This window comes from Heptranchias perlo, chromosome 33 (assembly GCF_035084215.1).
Source record: "Heptranchias perlo isolate sHepPer1 chromosome 33, sHepPer1.hap1, whole genome shotgun sequence".
Taxonomy (NCBI): Eukaryota; Metazoa; Chordata; class Chondrichthyes; order Hexanchiformes; family Hexanchidae; genus Heptranchias; species Heptranchias perlo.
The window spans coordinates 32,098,722-32,113,880 of NC_090357.1; the positions used below are offsets into that span (position 1 = coordinate 32,098,722).

At 43.6% G+C, this 15,159-nt stretch overlaps 1 protein-coding gene across 1 annotated transcript in view; it reads left to right on the top strand.

The window, feature by feature from the left end:
* The first annotated feature begins 1,807 nt into the window (after positions 1–1,807).
* siae (sialic acid acetylesterase) overlaps positions 1,808–15,159 on the top strand; it is a 110,472-nt gene continuing 97,120 nt past the window's right edge. Inside the window, exon 1 of the mRNA XM_067971119.1 lies at positions 1,808–1,967. Within this exon, the coding sequence (XP_067827220.1) occupies positions 1,841–1,967 (127 nt within the window). The 5' untranslated portion in view covers positions 1,808–1,840. The remainder of the gene's footprint in view (positions 1,968–15,159) is intronic.

Consider the following 15,159-nt stretch of genomic DNA (forward strand, 5'->3'; position numbering starts at 1 on the left):
ACCCATTTACAATTTATATGCCTATAGAAGACTTTTGGATTCCCTTCTATGTTGGCCGCCAGTCTATTCTCATACTGTCTCTTTGCCCCTCTTTCCTTTTTCACTTTTCTGTATTTTCTATATTCAGCACTTGAATTATCAGCCTGACATCTGTCATACGTCCCCTTTTTCTGCTTCATCTTACTCTCTCTATTTCGTCATCCAGGGAGCTCTGGCTTTGGTTGTCCCACCTTTCCCCCTCGTGGGAATGTACCTAGACTGTACCCGAGCCATCTCCTCTTTAAAGGCCGGGCCCATTGTTCGATTCCAGTTTTGCCTGCCGATGTTTGATTCCAATTTACCCGGGCCTGATCCGTTCTCAAGCCACTGAAAATGGCCCTCTTCCAATTAAGTATTTTTACTCTAGATTGCTCCTTGCCCTTTTCCATAAACCTTATGATACTATGATCACTGTTCCCTAAATGTTCCCCCACTGACACTTGATCCACCTCTGAACAGCCTAGGTCGAATTTAAGATTATGCCCCCTTGTTCTGGACACTCCCACCAGAGGAAATAGGGGTGATCTAATTAGATCACCCCCTAATCTTCTATATTCAAGGCAATACAAGCCTAGTCTATGCAACTTGTCCTCATAATTTAACCCTTTCAGCCCGGTATCATTCTGGTGAATCTGAGCTGCACCCTCTCCAAGGCAGATATATCCGTCCTGTGGTGCGGTGCCCAGAACTGAACGCAGTCTCCAGATGGGGACTAACCAGAGCTTTATATAACTACTGTTAATCTCTCTGTAACTCCCCGTGTTAAGCTCATTCTAACTCTCACTCCCCTTGCATTAATCTCTCTCTAACTCTCACTCCCCCTCTGCTGTTAATTTCTCTCTAACCCTCCCTCCCCCAGTACTGTTACCCAATCTCTAACCCTCCCTCCCCCAGTACTGTTACCCAATCTCTAACCCTCCCTCCCCCAGTACTATTACTCTCTCTCTAACCCTCCCTCCCCCAGTACTGTTACTCTCTCTCTAACCCTCCCTCCCCCAGTACTGTTACTCTCTCTCTAACCCTCCCTCCCCCAGTACTATTACTCTCTCTCTAACCCTCCCTCCCCCAGTACTATTACTCTCTCTCTAACCCTCCCTCCCCCAGTACTGTTAAGCTCTCTCTAACCCTCCCTCCCCCAGTACTATTACTCTCTCTCTAACCCTCCCTCCCCCAGTACTATTACTCTCTCTCTAACCCTCCCTCCCCCAGTACTATTACTCTCTCTCTAACCCTCCCTCCCCCAGTACTATTACTCTCTCTAACCCTCCCTCCCCCAGTACTGTTGCTCTCTCTCTAACCCTCCCTCCCCCAGTACTGTTAATCTCTCTCTCTAACCCTCCCTCCCCCAGTACTGTTAATCTCTCTCTAACTCTCCCTCAATTAGTCCTGTGTAGGTTTAATTGTATGTTTACCTTTCATTATTTTAAAGAATTTAATTTGTCCCATTTGAGTCTTTCTCCATAATTCCGACCCCTGAAGTGGGGAATGACTTGGGTTACTCCTCTCTGAACCTTTTCAATGCAGCTATACCCTTGCATGCCGTACTCAAGATTGGCCTCACCATTGATTTGTTCATTGTAATTTGTTCTTATCGGCTCCCCAGTACCTAGTTTGCATTATTGATAACAGTGTCACATTAACTCAATCCATCGCTGAATCCAGAATTAAATACCAATTATGATGGTCCATCTCCTAGAACCCTGTTGAGTGAGTTATTATTAAGGATAGGCTTTCCATCTAACTAAGTGTGCCTTGTCTTTCAGAGTCTGTGTTTCGATTTGGATCTTACTATGCCAGTCACATGGTGTTACAGAAGCAGCCCATTCGAGCTGTTGTGTGGGGGTATGGTGTAGTGGGAGCAACAGTCAATGTGACTGTCCAGAAAGAGGACAGCATCTTCAGTCATCAGATTACAGCAGTGAATGAAGGTACGGAATTGTCTCTCTCAGTATAATCTGTACTCATAATCGCAGCTCACTAGTGGCAGTAGTGGTGGAAAAAAATAGAAATCAGCCACCAGGAACAAAGAAAGATTCTGTAGCCATAGTAAGGGGAGAAGAGAAAGAGAATGCCCATGGATGCTAGCAGGAGAGAGAGACCGAACGAGAGAAAGATAAAGAATGAGCGAGAGAGCCTGCGAAGGCTCGCAGGATATAATGAGTGAGTACACACCTTGGGTTACTAACAGGGAAGAGAATTCCCTGGCCCAGGGGCAAGAAAAGGGGAGAGTGCCTGTAGCCAGGACACAGACCACCTCTATAGAATAGTGATAACCGGGGACCTCAATTATACTAATATAGACTGGGACAGTAACAATGTAAAGGGCAAAGAGGGGGAGGAATTCCTGAAATGTGTACAAGAGAACTTTCTTGAACAGTGTGTTTCCAGCCCAACGAGGAAGGAAGCAATGCTCGATCTAGTTCTGGGGAATGAAGTGGGGCAGGTGCAGCATGTTTCAGTGGGGGAGCATTTGGGGAACAGTGATCATAATATCATTAGGTTTAGAATAGTTATGGAAAAGGACAAGGAACAATGAACAATGAAATGTGGAAATACTCAACTGGAGGAGGACAAATTTCAATGAGTTAAAAAGGGATATGGCCCAGATGAATTGGAATCAAAAATTGGCAGGTAAAACAGTAAAATGAGTAATGGGAGGGCTTCAAAGCAGAGATAATTCGGGTACAGACTAGACACATTCCCATGAGGGGGAAAGTAGGGGCATCCAAAGCTAGAGCTCCCTGGAGACTAAAGATTTAGAGATTAAAAGGAAACAGAAAAAGGAGCTTCTGACAAATGTCAGACTCATAATTCAGCAGAGAATCAAGCAGAATACAGGAAGTAGAAAGGAGAAGTGAAAAAGGAAATAAGAGGGGCAGAGAGACTGTATGAGAATAGATTAGTGGGAACCTAAAAGTCTTTTATAAACATATAAATGATTAAAGGAAGGCTGGGGCCAATTAGGGAGAAAAAGATCATCTTGGGGAGGCAGAGGGCATGGCTGAGGTACTAAACGAATACTTCACATCGGTCTTCACTAGAGAAGAGAACGCTGCTAATGTCACAGTAAAGGAGGAGGTAGAGAAATTGGATAGGATAAAAATAGATAAAGAGGAGGTACTTAAAAGGTTGGCAGTACTCAAACTAGAAAAGTCATCCAGTCCAGATGGGACACATCCTAGGTTACTGAGGGAAGTAAGACCATAAGACTATAAGAGATAGGAGCAGGAGTAGGCCATTCGGCCCCTCGAGCCTGCTCCGCCATTTAATGAGATCGTGGCTGATCTGATTTTTTTTTTACCTCAACTCCACTTTCCCGCCCTTTCCCCATATCCTTTGACTCCCTTGCTGATCAAAAATTTGTCTAACTCAGCCTTGAGTGTATTCAATGACTCAGCCTCCACAGCTTTTTGGGGTAAAGAATTCCAAAGATTCACGACCCTCTGGGAGAAGAAATTCCTCCTCATTTCCATCTTAAACAGGCGACCCCTTATTCTGAGACTATGTCCCCTAGTTTTAAATTTCCCCCATGAGGAGTAACATCCTCTCAACATCTACCCTATCGAGTCCCCTCAGAATCTTGCATGTTTTAATAAGATCTCCTCTCATTCTTCTAAACTCCAATGAGTATAGACCCAACCTGTTCAATCTTTCCTCATAAAACAACCCTTCCATATCCGGAATCAACCTAGTGAACCTTCTCTGAACTGCCTTCAATGCAAGTATGTCCTTCTTTAAATAAGGGCACCAGAACTGTACACAGTACTCCAGGTGTGGTCTCACCAGCACCCTGTACAGTTGTAGCATGACTTCCCAGCTTTTATACTCCATCCCCCTAGAAATAAAGGCCAATATTCCATTTGCCTTCTGGATTACCTGTATGTTGACTTATTGTGTTTCATGTACGAGGACACCCAGATCCCTCTGTACCGCAGTATTTTGTAGTATTTCTCCATTCAAATAATATTTTGCTTTTTTATTTTTCCTCCCAAATTGGATGACTTCACATTTTCCCACATTATATTCCATCTGCCAAATTTTTGCCCATTCGCTTATCCTGTCAATATCCCTTTGCAGACACTTTGTGTCCTCATCGCAACTTGCTTTTCCACCTAGCTTTGTATCATCAGCAAATTTGGCCACAAGACACTCTGTTCCTTCATCCAAGTCATTGATATATATTGTAAATAGTTGAGGCCCCAGCACTGAGCCCTGCGGCACCCCACTAGTTACAGATTGCCATTTTGAAAATGACCCTTTTATCCTGACTCTTTGTTTTCTGTTAGTTAGCCAATCCTCTATCCATGCCAGTATATTACCCCCAATACCATGAGCTCTTATCTTGTGCAGTAATCTTTTATGTGGCACCTTATCGAATGCCTTTTGGAAATCCAAATATACTGCATCCATTGATTTCCCCTTTATCCATCCTGCCCGTTACTTCCTCAGTGAAAATTGGGTGGAAATTGCAGAGGCTCTGGCCACAATCCTCCAATCCTCCTTAGATATAGGAGTGGTGCCAGGGGACTGGAGGATTGCAAATGTTATACCCCTGTTCAAAAAAGGGGAAAGGGATAAACCCGGCAATTACAGGCAAGTGAGCCTAACGTCGGTGGTGGGGAAACTTTGAGGCAATAATCTGGGACAAAATTCATTGGCACTTGGAAAAAAAATGGGCTAATAAATGAAAGTCAGCCTGGATTTTTGAAAGGCAAATCGTGTTGAACTAACTTGATTGAGTTCTTTTGAAGTAAGAGAGAGGGTTGATGAGGGCAGTGCAGTTGATGTGTATATGGACTTTCAAAAGTGCCGCATAATAGACTTATTAGCAAAATTGATGCTCATGGGATTAAAGGGACAGTTGCAGCGTGGATACAAAATTGGCTAAGGGACAGAAAGCAGAGAGTAGTGGTGAACGGTTGTTTTTCAGACTGGAGGGAAGTATACAGTGGTGTTCCCCAGGGTTTGGTATTAGGACCACTGTTCTATATATTAATGACCTGGACTTGGGATACAGGACATAATTTTAAGGTTTGCAGATGACATGAAACTCGGAAATGTAAACAACATGGAGGATAATAACAGACTTCAGGAGGACATAGACAGACTGGTGAAATGGGCAGACACATGGCAGATGAAATTTAACAGAGAAGTATGTAGTGATACATTTTGGAAGGAAAAATGAGGAGAGGCAATATAAACTAAATGGTACAATTTTAAAGGGGGTACAGGAACAGAGAGAACTGGGGGTGTATGTGCACAAATCTTTGACAGTGGCAGGACAAGTTGAGAAGACTGTTAATAAAGCATATGGGATTCTGGGCTTTATTAATAGAGGCAAAGAGTATAAAAGCAAGGAAGTTATGGTAAACCTTCATAAAACACTGGTTAGGCCTCATCTGGAGTATTGTGTTCAATTCTGGGCACTGCACTTTAGGAAAGATGTCAAAGGCCTTAGAGAGGGTGCAGAAGGGATTTACTAGAATTATACCAGGGATGAGGGACTTTAGTTATGTGGAGAAACTGGGATTGTTCTCCTTAGAACAGAGAAGGTTAAGGGGCGATTTGATAGAGGTGTTCAAAATCATGAAGGGTTTTGACAGTAAATAAGGTGTTGCTGATTCGCATCACAGGTCACGTGTTGGAATACAAGCCCGAGAATCTCATGTTGGGCTTTGAGTTGTGAATAGGGCTTTCTCCGCCTGTGTTACCGTCCCACGGAGACTCTCACCCTGAAAATGAGCTGGAGCCGAACAGTCAGTGCAGGAGGGGTGGGTGTAGTGAATGTCAGCGAGTCACCAGGGACCCTGGCTTTATTTTAAATTATTTCTATCTGAAATCTGAGCCTGGCCCCAAGACAGGAATCATATGTCCTGTGAATGAGAGACGTGGGGGGCTCTGAGAAGAGCCTTTGGGTTCAGATGTTTACAAATTGCACTCCATTTTTTACTTCTCTTTGGGCGCTACTTTCTTAGGCTTTGCTGATTTGGGCTCGGCCCTGGTTTCGGCGGCTGCAGAGTATCACACATGTCTGGGACTCTGTAGAAAATCTCTCTGACAGTCGGAGCTGGGTCAGAAATGAAAGGAGAGGCAGCAACAGAGCAACTTATAAGCACTGAGCGGATGGGACGGAACGGAGACATCCTGCTGTCAGCTCCCGGCACCTCCAGCCTCTCTGTTTCCCTCTCCTCCGATTCCACTTAAAATCGCTCACCCCAGACTAGCCCCTTCCTGTCTCTAGATCAGAATGTTTGCTGTCAAAAAAGTTTCACTCGAATTAAAGGCACCAGTTTCGATTTCATTGCTGCACTGATTGCACTCTCTCACTCGATCACTGACATGATCGCTGTTTTCGGACTGAAATCTTAAAATCAACTGAAAATTGAACTTTAATTCCCACTTCGGGGCTGGGCAGGGGAGGAGGGCGATGCTTTCACAGGAAGTCTTTTTATTTCACTCAAGGTGGACTCGGAAATCAGACGATGAGACCGGGTGCACAAACACAGTGACTAACCTGCCCGCCCATTTAATACACACCCTCTGTCACAATGTTCACATCTCCACATTCACAGCACAAACTGTTGAGTTTGAGCCCGATTTACAATTCCCAGGACAGGTTTCCCTCCCCGCTCGGCCTGTGCCGCAGATTCTCGGGGGTTCATAGAAAGGTTACAGCACCGAAGGAGGCTATTTGGCCCATCGAGTCCATGCCAGCTCTATGCAAAACCAATCCAGCTAGTCCCTTTCCCCTGCCCAATCCCCGTAGCCCTGCACATTTTTTCCTTTCAAGTACTTATCCAGTTCCCTTTTGAAGGCCATGATTGAATCTGCCTCCACCACCCCCTCGGGCAGTGTATTCCAGATCCTAACCACTCGCTGTGTAAAAAAGTTTTTCCTCATGTCACCTTTGGTTCTTTTGCCAATCACCTTAAATCTATGTCCTCCTGGTTCTTGACCCTTCCGCCAATGAGAACAGTTTCTCTCTATCTACTCTGTCCAGACCCTTCATGATTTTGAATACCTCTATCAAATCTCCTCGCAACCTTCTCTGTTCCAAGGAGAACAGCCCCAGCTTCTCCAGTCTTTCCACGTATCTGAAGTACCTCATCCCTGGAACCATTCTAGTAAATCTTTTCTGCACCCTCTCTAAGGCCTTCACATCTTTCCTAAAGTGCGGTGCCCAGAACTGGACACAATACTCCAGTTGTGGTTGAACCAGTGTTTTATAAAGGTTCGTCATGACTTCCTTGCTTTTGCATTCTGTGCCTCTATTTATAAAGCTCAGGATCCCGTATGCTTTTTTAACTGCTTTCTCAACCTGTCCTGCCACTTTGTGCACATATACCCCCAGATCTCTCTATTCCTGTACCCCTTTTAGAATTGTGCCTTCTAGTTTATATTGTCCCTCCTCGTTCTTCCTACCGAAATGTAGCACTTCACATTTTCTGTGTTAAAATTCATCTGCCACATGTCTGCCCATTCCACCAGCCTGTCCATACCCTCTTGAAGTCTATCACTATCCTCCTCATTGTTCACTAAACTTCCAAGTTTTGTGTCCTTTGCAAATTGTGCCCTGTGCACCCAAGTCCAAGTCATTAATATATATCAAGAAAAGCAGTGGTCTCAGCACTGACCCCTGGGGAACACCACTGTACACCTCCCTCCAGTCCGAAAAACAACCCTTCACCATTACTCCCTTTCCTGTTAATAGCCAATTTTGTATCCATGCTGCTACTGCCCCCTTAATTCCATGGGCTTCAATCTTAAAGTGTCGCATAATAGGCTTATTATCAAATGCCCTTTGAAAGTCCATATAAACCACATCAACTGCATTGTCCTCATCGACCCTCTGTTACCTCATCAAAAAACTCCATCAAGTTAGTTAAACACAATTTGCCTTAAACAAATCCATGCTGGCTTTCCTTAATCAATCCACACTTGTCCAGGTGCTAATTCTGTCCCGGATTATCGTTTCTGGAAGTTTCCCCTCCATCAAGGTTAAACTGACTGGCCTGTAGTTGCTGGGTTTATCCTTACACCCTTTTTTGAACAAGGGTGTAAAATTTGCAATTCTCCAGTCCTCTGGCACCACCTCTGTATCTAAGGATGTTTGGAAGATTATGGCCAGTGCCTCCGCAATTTCCACCCTTACTTCCCTCAGCAACCTAGGATACATCCCATCCGGACCAGGTGACACATCTACCTCGAGTACAGCCAGCCTTTCAAGTACCTCTTCTTTATCAAATTTTAGCCCATCCGGTATCTCAACTATATCTTCCTTTACTGAGACTCTACCAAGGAAGAAGATGCTGTGAAAGACAGATGCAAAGTCCTCATTTAGTACTTCAGCCATGCCCTCTGCCTCCATGAGTCGATCTCCTTTTCAGTCCCTCCTCTTGCTACCCATTTACTGTTTACATGGATTGGTTGTAGTTTCCCAGCTCAGTGACTATTAAACACTCTGAGGCCAGTACTCCTTACAGTGTCTGTTCCCCAGATTCAGAGGCAGGAGCCTGAGACTTTAAAGCTTCAATCAGCTAAAAGGACATGAATAAATAAATGTTTTGAAACAATAACCTATCAAAGTTAGTGCAACTTAACACAAATCAAGAGAAACGCATTTAAAGCTCTTAATCCAACATGGCTGCTGGAAGTTAGCAAGTGACGTCATGAGGAACACCCGACAAGCAGAAACTGTTTCCAGTGGTAGAAGGGTCGGTAACCAGAGAGGACAGAGTTAAGGTGATCGGCAAAAGAGCCAGAGGCGACATGAGGAAAGATTTTTTTATGCAGCGAGTTGTAAAGATCTGGAATGCACTGCCTGAAAGGGTGGTGGAAGCAGATTCAATAGTAACTTTCAAAAGGGAACTGGATAAATACTTGAAGGGAAAAAATTTACAGGGCTATGGGGAAAGAGCAGGGGAATGGGACTAATCGGATAGCTCTTTCAAAGAGCCGGTACAGACACGATGGGCCGAATTTAAAAAAATCAAAGTGGTACATTACATTGAGTACAGTATATTCAAAATATATGTCTGCAAATTTACATCAAAATTGTTGATGGCAACAAAAGCAGCAAATAAACCTATATATTTGATACAGCAATTTTTCATTTGCAACATTTTTGTATGATTCTGTGGTTCTACCTGCAACTTCAAGGAACAGGAGAGGTAGTGAGAAATGTAGCATCGAGCATTGAGGGGAGAGAAACAGACCCGTGGCAAACCAACACTGAGGGGCTTTGATAGCCCTTGTGCAGACATGGAGAGAACAGTCACGGCCCTAGTTACCGGCATTTATGGCCCTGGTTACAGGCGGTGGTGGGCTGCCATATAAGCCCTTTACAGAGATGGCCAAAGAGTGGGGCTATGAGCTCAGCGTAGTCAGCCATTGAAATCCCTGCAAACTCCAACATTGGTCCTCTCCTTTTTAGGTGCACTCAGGAAATAAGTCACGAGAACCTGGGCTAATTCATTTAAGGGACCAGTTTTTCCCAACAGATCTTCCACCTTCAGAGATTAACCGCTATGTTTCACCACATAAACATCTATGTGTTCTCCCAGTCTCTCCATTTTAGACCAGAATCTGCAATTGTGTGTTTTTCACCTAATTAGAGATGGCCAGTCCCAAGCTAGACTCTGAAACGTTCAGTTATCTTTGAGTCCAGCCATGGTCACCAGTTTGTTGGGTTTAGGATAATCCTTAGCCTTTACTTTAATACGGGCTTGTGGACTTAAGATAAATAAAGATTATTGATCAGATGTTTCTCTATCAATACTCTAATACAACCCAGCACATTCAGTACTTATCAGATTGACATTGATAATTCTCACGAGTAAAATCTCATCAGTCTTCATGAACCATGTCCTCTGACTGCTCAACATAGTCTCATCAAAACTGCTTAGAGTTCCTAAAGTGCACAGGTGTGCTGTACCTTTGTACGATTGATTACACATGGTAAACATGGTGTTAGTAAGTAAGGGCGTTCATGGTATGCAAGATTAGTATGTGAGTGTGTGAGGTCAATACGTATGCTCGTTAGTGATCGCACAGACCAGTTCCACTTCCTCCTTTCACGTGCCCATTAGTTAAATGAGCTGTTTCTGTTCTCTGGACAGTCCGCACACACAAAACCCAAGGATGGCCTTCAGAATCCTCGATTTCTTATGTCTTTTAGATTTTAATTGCTCTGAATCTTCTCTCTACCCGTGCTTCCAATACCTCAGCCAGACATCTGGGTGTTTGTCCAACAATTAACGTTCCATCCACTCCTACACTGGACTCCTTATTCCTGCATCTCTCCATGTCCAGAGTGTGATTTAATCCAATTTAACCTGTACCGTATCTCAGCCTACTCTTGTCTATATACTACTGACTGTTCTAACTAGCTTCCTGCTCCTTACAGGAAGGATCATGTCAAAGAAATTGCAGCTCTGGGTAATATGCAGCAGCCAAGACCCCGGAGGGAGGGCACCCGGCACTGTGGGTGGGTGACGGAGGGAGGGCACCCGGCACTGTGGGTGGGTGACGGAGGGAGGGCACCCGGCACTGTGGGTGGGTGACGGAGGGAGGGCACCCGGCACTGTGGGTGGGTGACGGAGGAACAGGTATTCAAATGAGCAATGGGGTAGGGTGGAGAGAAATGTTCAGCATGTTAGGGCCACAGTTTGCATTTTGGGAAAAAGTGAAAGGAAGATAACCCTAAATGGTGAGATCATTTACAGAGTGGAGGAAGAGAGAGATTGAGGGGTGGAGTTACATAGACTCTCAAATGCTGAGCGTGCAGGTAGGAAAGGCCATCACAGGGCAAATGGCACGTTGCATGTTCCGGCTTTACCTTATGCTCAACGGTAAAGCCCTTGCTCCCTGTGAGTTAGGCCCAATATTTTTTAGCGCAGGGGTCAGACAGAAATCCCTGTTCGTGATGAGCTCACTGAATTGTTACAAGCCCTTTTGAGTTCTTAGTCTTTGGATATTGGGACAATAAACATTACTGACAGTCTGTTTGACTGAGGCTGTAAACCACAAATCAGGTATATTAAAATGACTGTACCGTAGAACCATAGAAGTTTACAGCACAGAAGGCGGCCATTCGGCCATTCATGTCTGTGCCAGCTCTTTGCTAGACCAATCCAAAACTAATCCCACTGCTCCATCTATTGCCATAGCTCTGTTCTTCCTCTGCTTCAAATATTTATCCAATTTTGCCTTCAGGATACCAACAGTCTCTGCCCTGTGACAATTTTAAATTGATGGCCCCTCGTCACTGACTCCCCAAGCAGAGGAAATAGTTTTTCTTGATTCATTCTATCAAAACTCTTCATTTTAAAAACTTCTAGTAAATCTGATCTTGGTCTTCTCAGCTCCAATGGAAATAGTCCCAGTAGCTCAAGCCTCTCCTCAACTATAGTTTTCCATCCCTGGCCTCATCCTGGTGAATCTGTGGTTTTAATGTTCGTTCTATAATGAGGCTCCCAAAACTGCACACAGCGCTCTAACTGTGACCTAACCATTGCCTTGTACAAATGTTTCATTACTTCTTTACTCTTATACTCTATGCTTCTATTTATTAAACTCAAAATTCTGTTGGCCTTTCTTGTGTCTTTATCTACTTGAACTCACACTTGTGTCTTTATCTACTTGAACTCACACTTTCAGGGAATTCTGTATTTGAACCCCTCGATCTATGTTCAACCACACCTTCAGTGCTTTTCCATTGAGTATCTGCTCCCAATCTTTGTTTTTTCTCCCAACGTGTATTGGCCCAGAATTTGCTGTAGCCAGTGAACGAGAGGCACCCACCGTTAGTTAGACTTGCCCTTGGCTATTTAATCTCCATATTTTGAAACTGCAACTTGGTGGAAGTGGGAGATGGAAATGGTGCGGCAGCCTCTACAGGACATCTGGGATCGGTGTGAACAGGACAAGCAATGCTGTATCTCCTTAACCAATCAGATGAGCAGCGAAGTGCACGTTAGAATAGTGAACTCAATGTCAAATCAGGTACAGAAAGAGAAATAGAGAGAGAGAAAAGAAGCAAAAATTTTCCAATCCTTCTTAGATATGGGGACGGTGCCAGAGGACTGGAGGATTTGAAATGTTACACCCCTGTTCAAAAAAGGGAAGAGGAATAAACCCGACAATTACAGGCCAGTCAGCCTATCGTCGGTGGTGGGGAAACTTTTAGAGACAATAATCCGGGACAAAATTAATTGTCACTTGGAAAAGTATGGGCTGATAAATGAAAGTCAGCACGGATTTGTTAAAGGGAAATTGTGTTTGACTAACTTGATTGAGTTCTTTGATGAAGTAACAGAGAAGGTTGATGAGGGTAGTGCGGTTGATGTTGTGTATATGGACTTTCAAAAGGCATTTGATAAAGTGCTGCAAAATTAAAGCCCATGGGATTAAAGGGACAGAGGCAGAGTGGATACAAAATTGGCTAAGGGACAGAAAGCAGAGAGTAGTGGTGAATGGTTGTTTTTCAGACTGGAGGGAAGTTTACAGTGGTGTTCCCCAGGGGTCAGTATTAGGACCACTGCTCTTTGTGATATATATTAATGACCTGGACTTGGGTATCGAGGGTATAATTTCAAAGTTTGCAGATGACATGAAACTTGGAAATATAGTAAACAATGTGGAGGATAGTAACAGACTTCAGGAGGACATAGACAGACTGGTGACATGGGCAGACATATGGCAGATGAAATTTAACACAGAGAAGTGTGAAGTGAGGCATTTTGGTAGGAAGAATGAGGAGAGGCAATATAAACTAAATGGCACAATTTTAAAGGGAGTGCAGGAGAAGTTTAGAAGGCTGTTTTTTTAAAAAAAAGCTTATGGGATCCTGGGCTTTATTAATAGAAGCATAGAGTACAAAAGCAAGGAAGTTTTGCTGAACCTTTATAAATCACTGGTTAGGCCTCAGCTGGAGTATTGTGTTCAATTTTGGGCACCGCACTTTAGGAAGGATGTGAAGGCCTTAGAGAGGGTGCAGAAGAGATTTACTAGAATGGTACCAGGGATGAGGAACTTCAGTTATGTGGAGTGACTGGAGAAGCTGGGGTTGTTCTCCTTCGAGCAGAGAAGGTTAAGGGGAGATTTGATAGAGGTGTTCCAAATCATGAACGGTTTTGATAGAGTAAATAAGGAAAAACTGTTTCCAGTGGCAGAAGAGTTGGTAACCAGAGGACACAGATTTAAGATAATTGGCAAAAGAACCAGAGGCAACATGAGGAAACATTTTTTAATGCAGTGAGTTGTTATGATCTGGAATGCACTGTCTGAACAGGTGGTGAAAACAGATTCAATAATACTTTTCAAAAGGGAATTGGATAAATACTTGAAGGGAAATAATTTACAGGGCTATGTGGAAAGAGCAAGAACGCGGGTCTAATTGAATAGCTCTTTCAAAGAGCTGGCACAGGCACGATGGGCTGAATGGCCTCCTTCTGTACCATACTATGTTACTAAGAAAAAGTTTTAAAATATTTTAATTCAATTTTTTTTAAATCTCCAACAACATTTAAAAGCTGAAGGAATGAGATTCCACACATATAATAGCTAATTTTTAGTGCCAGGGAGGTTACTTGGCAATAATTAACACATCATACCATTAAACAGTGTACTCAAACTGAAATGGACAATTCCTAACTTTCTGTGGTGAGTTTAGTTCATATCTACCGTGCAAGTACAGGAACTTCATGCCGTTCAATACATTTGAATGTGAGGCAGACAGCAAGATGATGTTTTTGGGATGCTTATGGCGGAGTGGCACATCTCGCACAGCAACTTTCAGATTTCCGCATCTGCCCTCGTCTGAAGTTGCTGTGCGATTTGCCCATAAATAACAGTGAGCGTCATTAGCCTCACCGTTATTTTGACAGCAAATTCTGGCCCATTACCTCATACTTCTCCACATTAAATTGCATCTGCCTCCTGTCTGCCCATTCCACTAACCTGCCTATGTATTCCTGAAGTCGTTTACAATCCGTCTCATTGTTTGCTAAACCATCTCCTTTTGTGTTGTTAGCGAATTTTGAGATCGTGCTCTCTATCATGTCTATATATTGTGACCAATAGTGGGCCCAGCACTGACTCCTGGGAGACAACACTTCCAATCCCTGCAACACCTGTTTACCGCAACTCTGTATCCTGCCTGTCAACCAACTCTCTATCCAAGCTGCTACATTTCCTCTTATACCATTCAGCTGAATGGTATAACAAAGAAAGGTTAAACATTAGCACAAAGTCAATACAGCTGATTCGTTACAGAATCTCTAACTTATACCTTCTGAGAATACAAAGATAATGAGACACAGTCCTTCACTAACTTTCTTAGTAACACTAGACTTGGATTAGAATCCATAATATATCGGTGAGGTTTTATACATTAACACAAGTCTCCAGACTCCACCTTAATAGATTCACAAGTGATGAATTGGGGCAAGACTGTCCGAGATAAACTTTAAATCCTTTTTGAAGTTCAACTAGGAATAAAGGAAATCAAATGTATATCTTTCACAATTCAATAAGGCTGTCAAACAATCACAGCTTTAATACATAATATGCTAACCTCTTGTCCCCTTTGAAGTTTAAAAATTGACATTTGTAGCAAAACAAAAAGTATCTTCCACAGTTTATCATCTTAAACTGAGGATTTTCTGACCTCCCAGATAATTCTCACTGCCCAGCACCTGTCCTTGATTTTTCAGATTTTGTTCTTGAAATGCTTGCATTTATTGCCCACCTCTAGTTGCCCTGAGAGAGTGGTGGGCCTTCCACTTGAACCACTGCAGTCCGTGTGACAGTGGTACTCTCTCAATGGTGTTAGGTCGAGGATTCCAGGATATTGACCCAGCAATGATGAAGGAATGTGATGTATGGCCAAGTCAGGATGGTGTGTGACACGGAGGGAAACATGGAGGGGTGGTGTTCTCACAGCATCGCAGCTGTTGGTAGAGATTGCAGGGGAAAGGAGGAGCTGTCGGAATAAGCTTCGTGAGTTAGAATCATACAGGACTGAAGGAGGCCATTTGGCCCATCATGTCGTTGCTGGCTCTGTGAAAGAACTATGCCTCTGCCCATTTCATGTATTTATCCAACTCCTTTTTGAAAGTT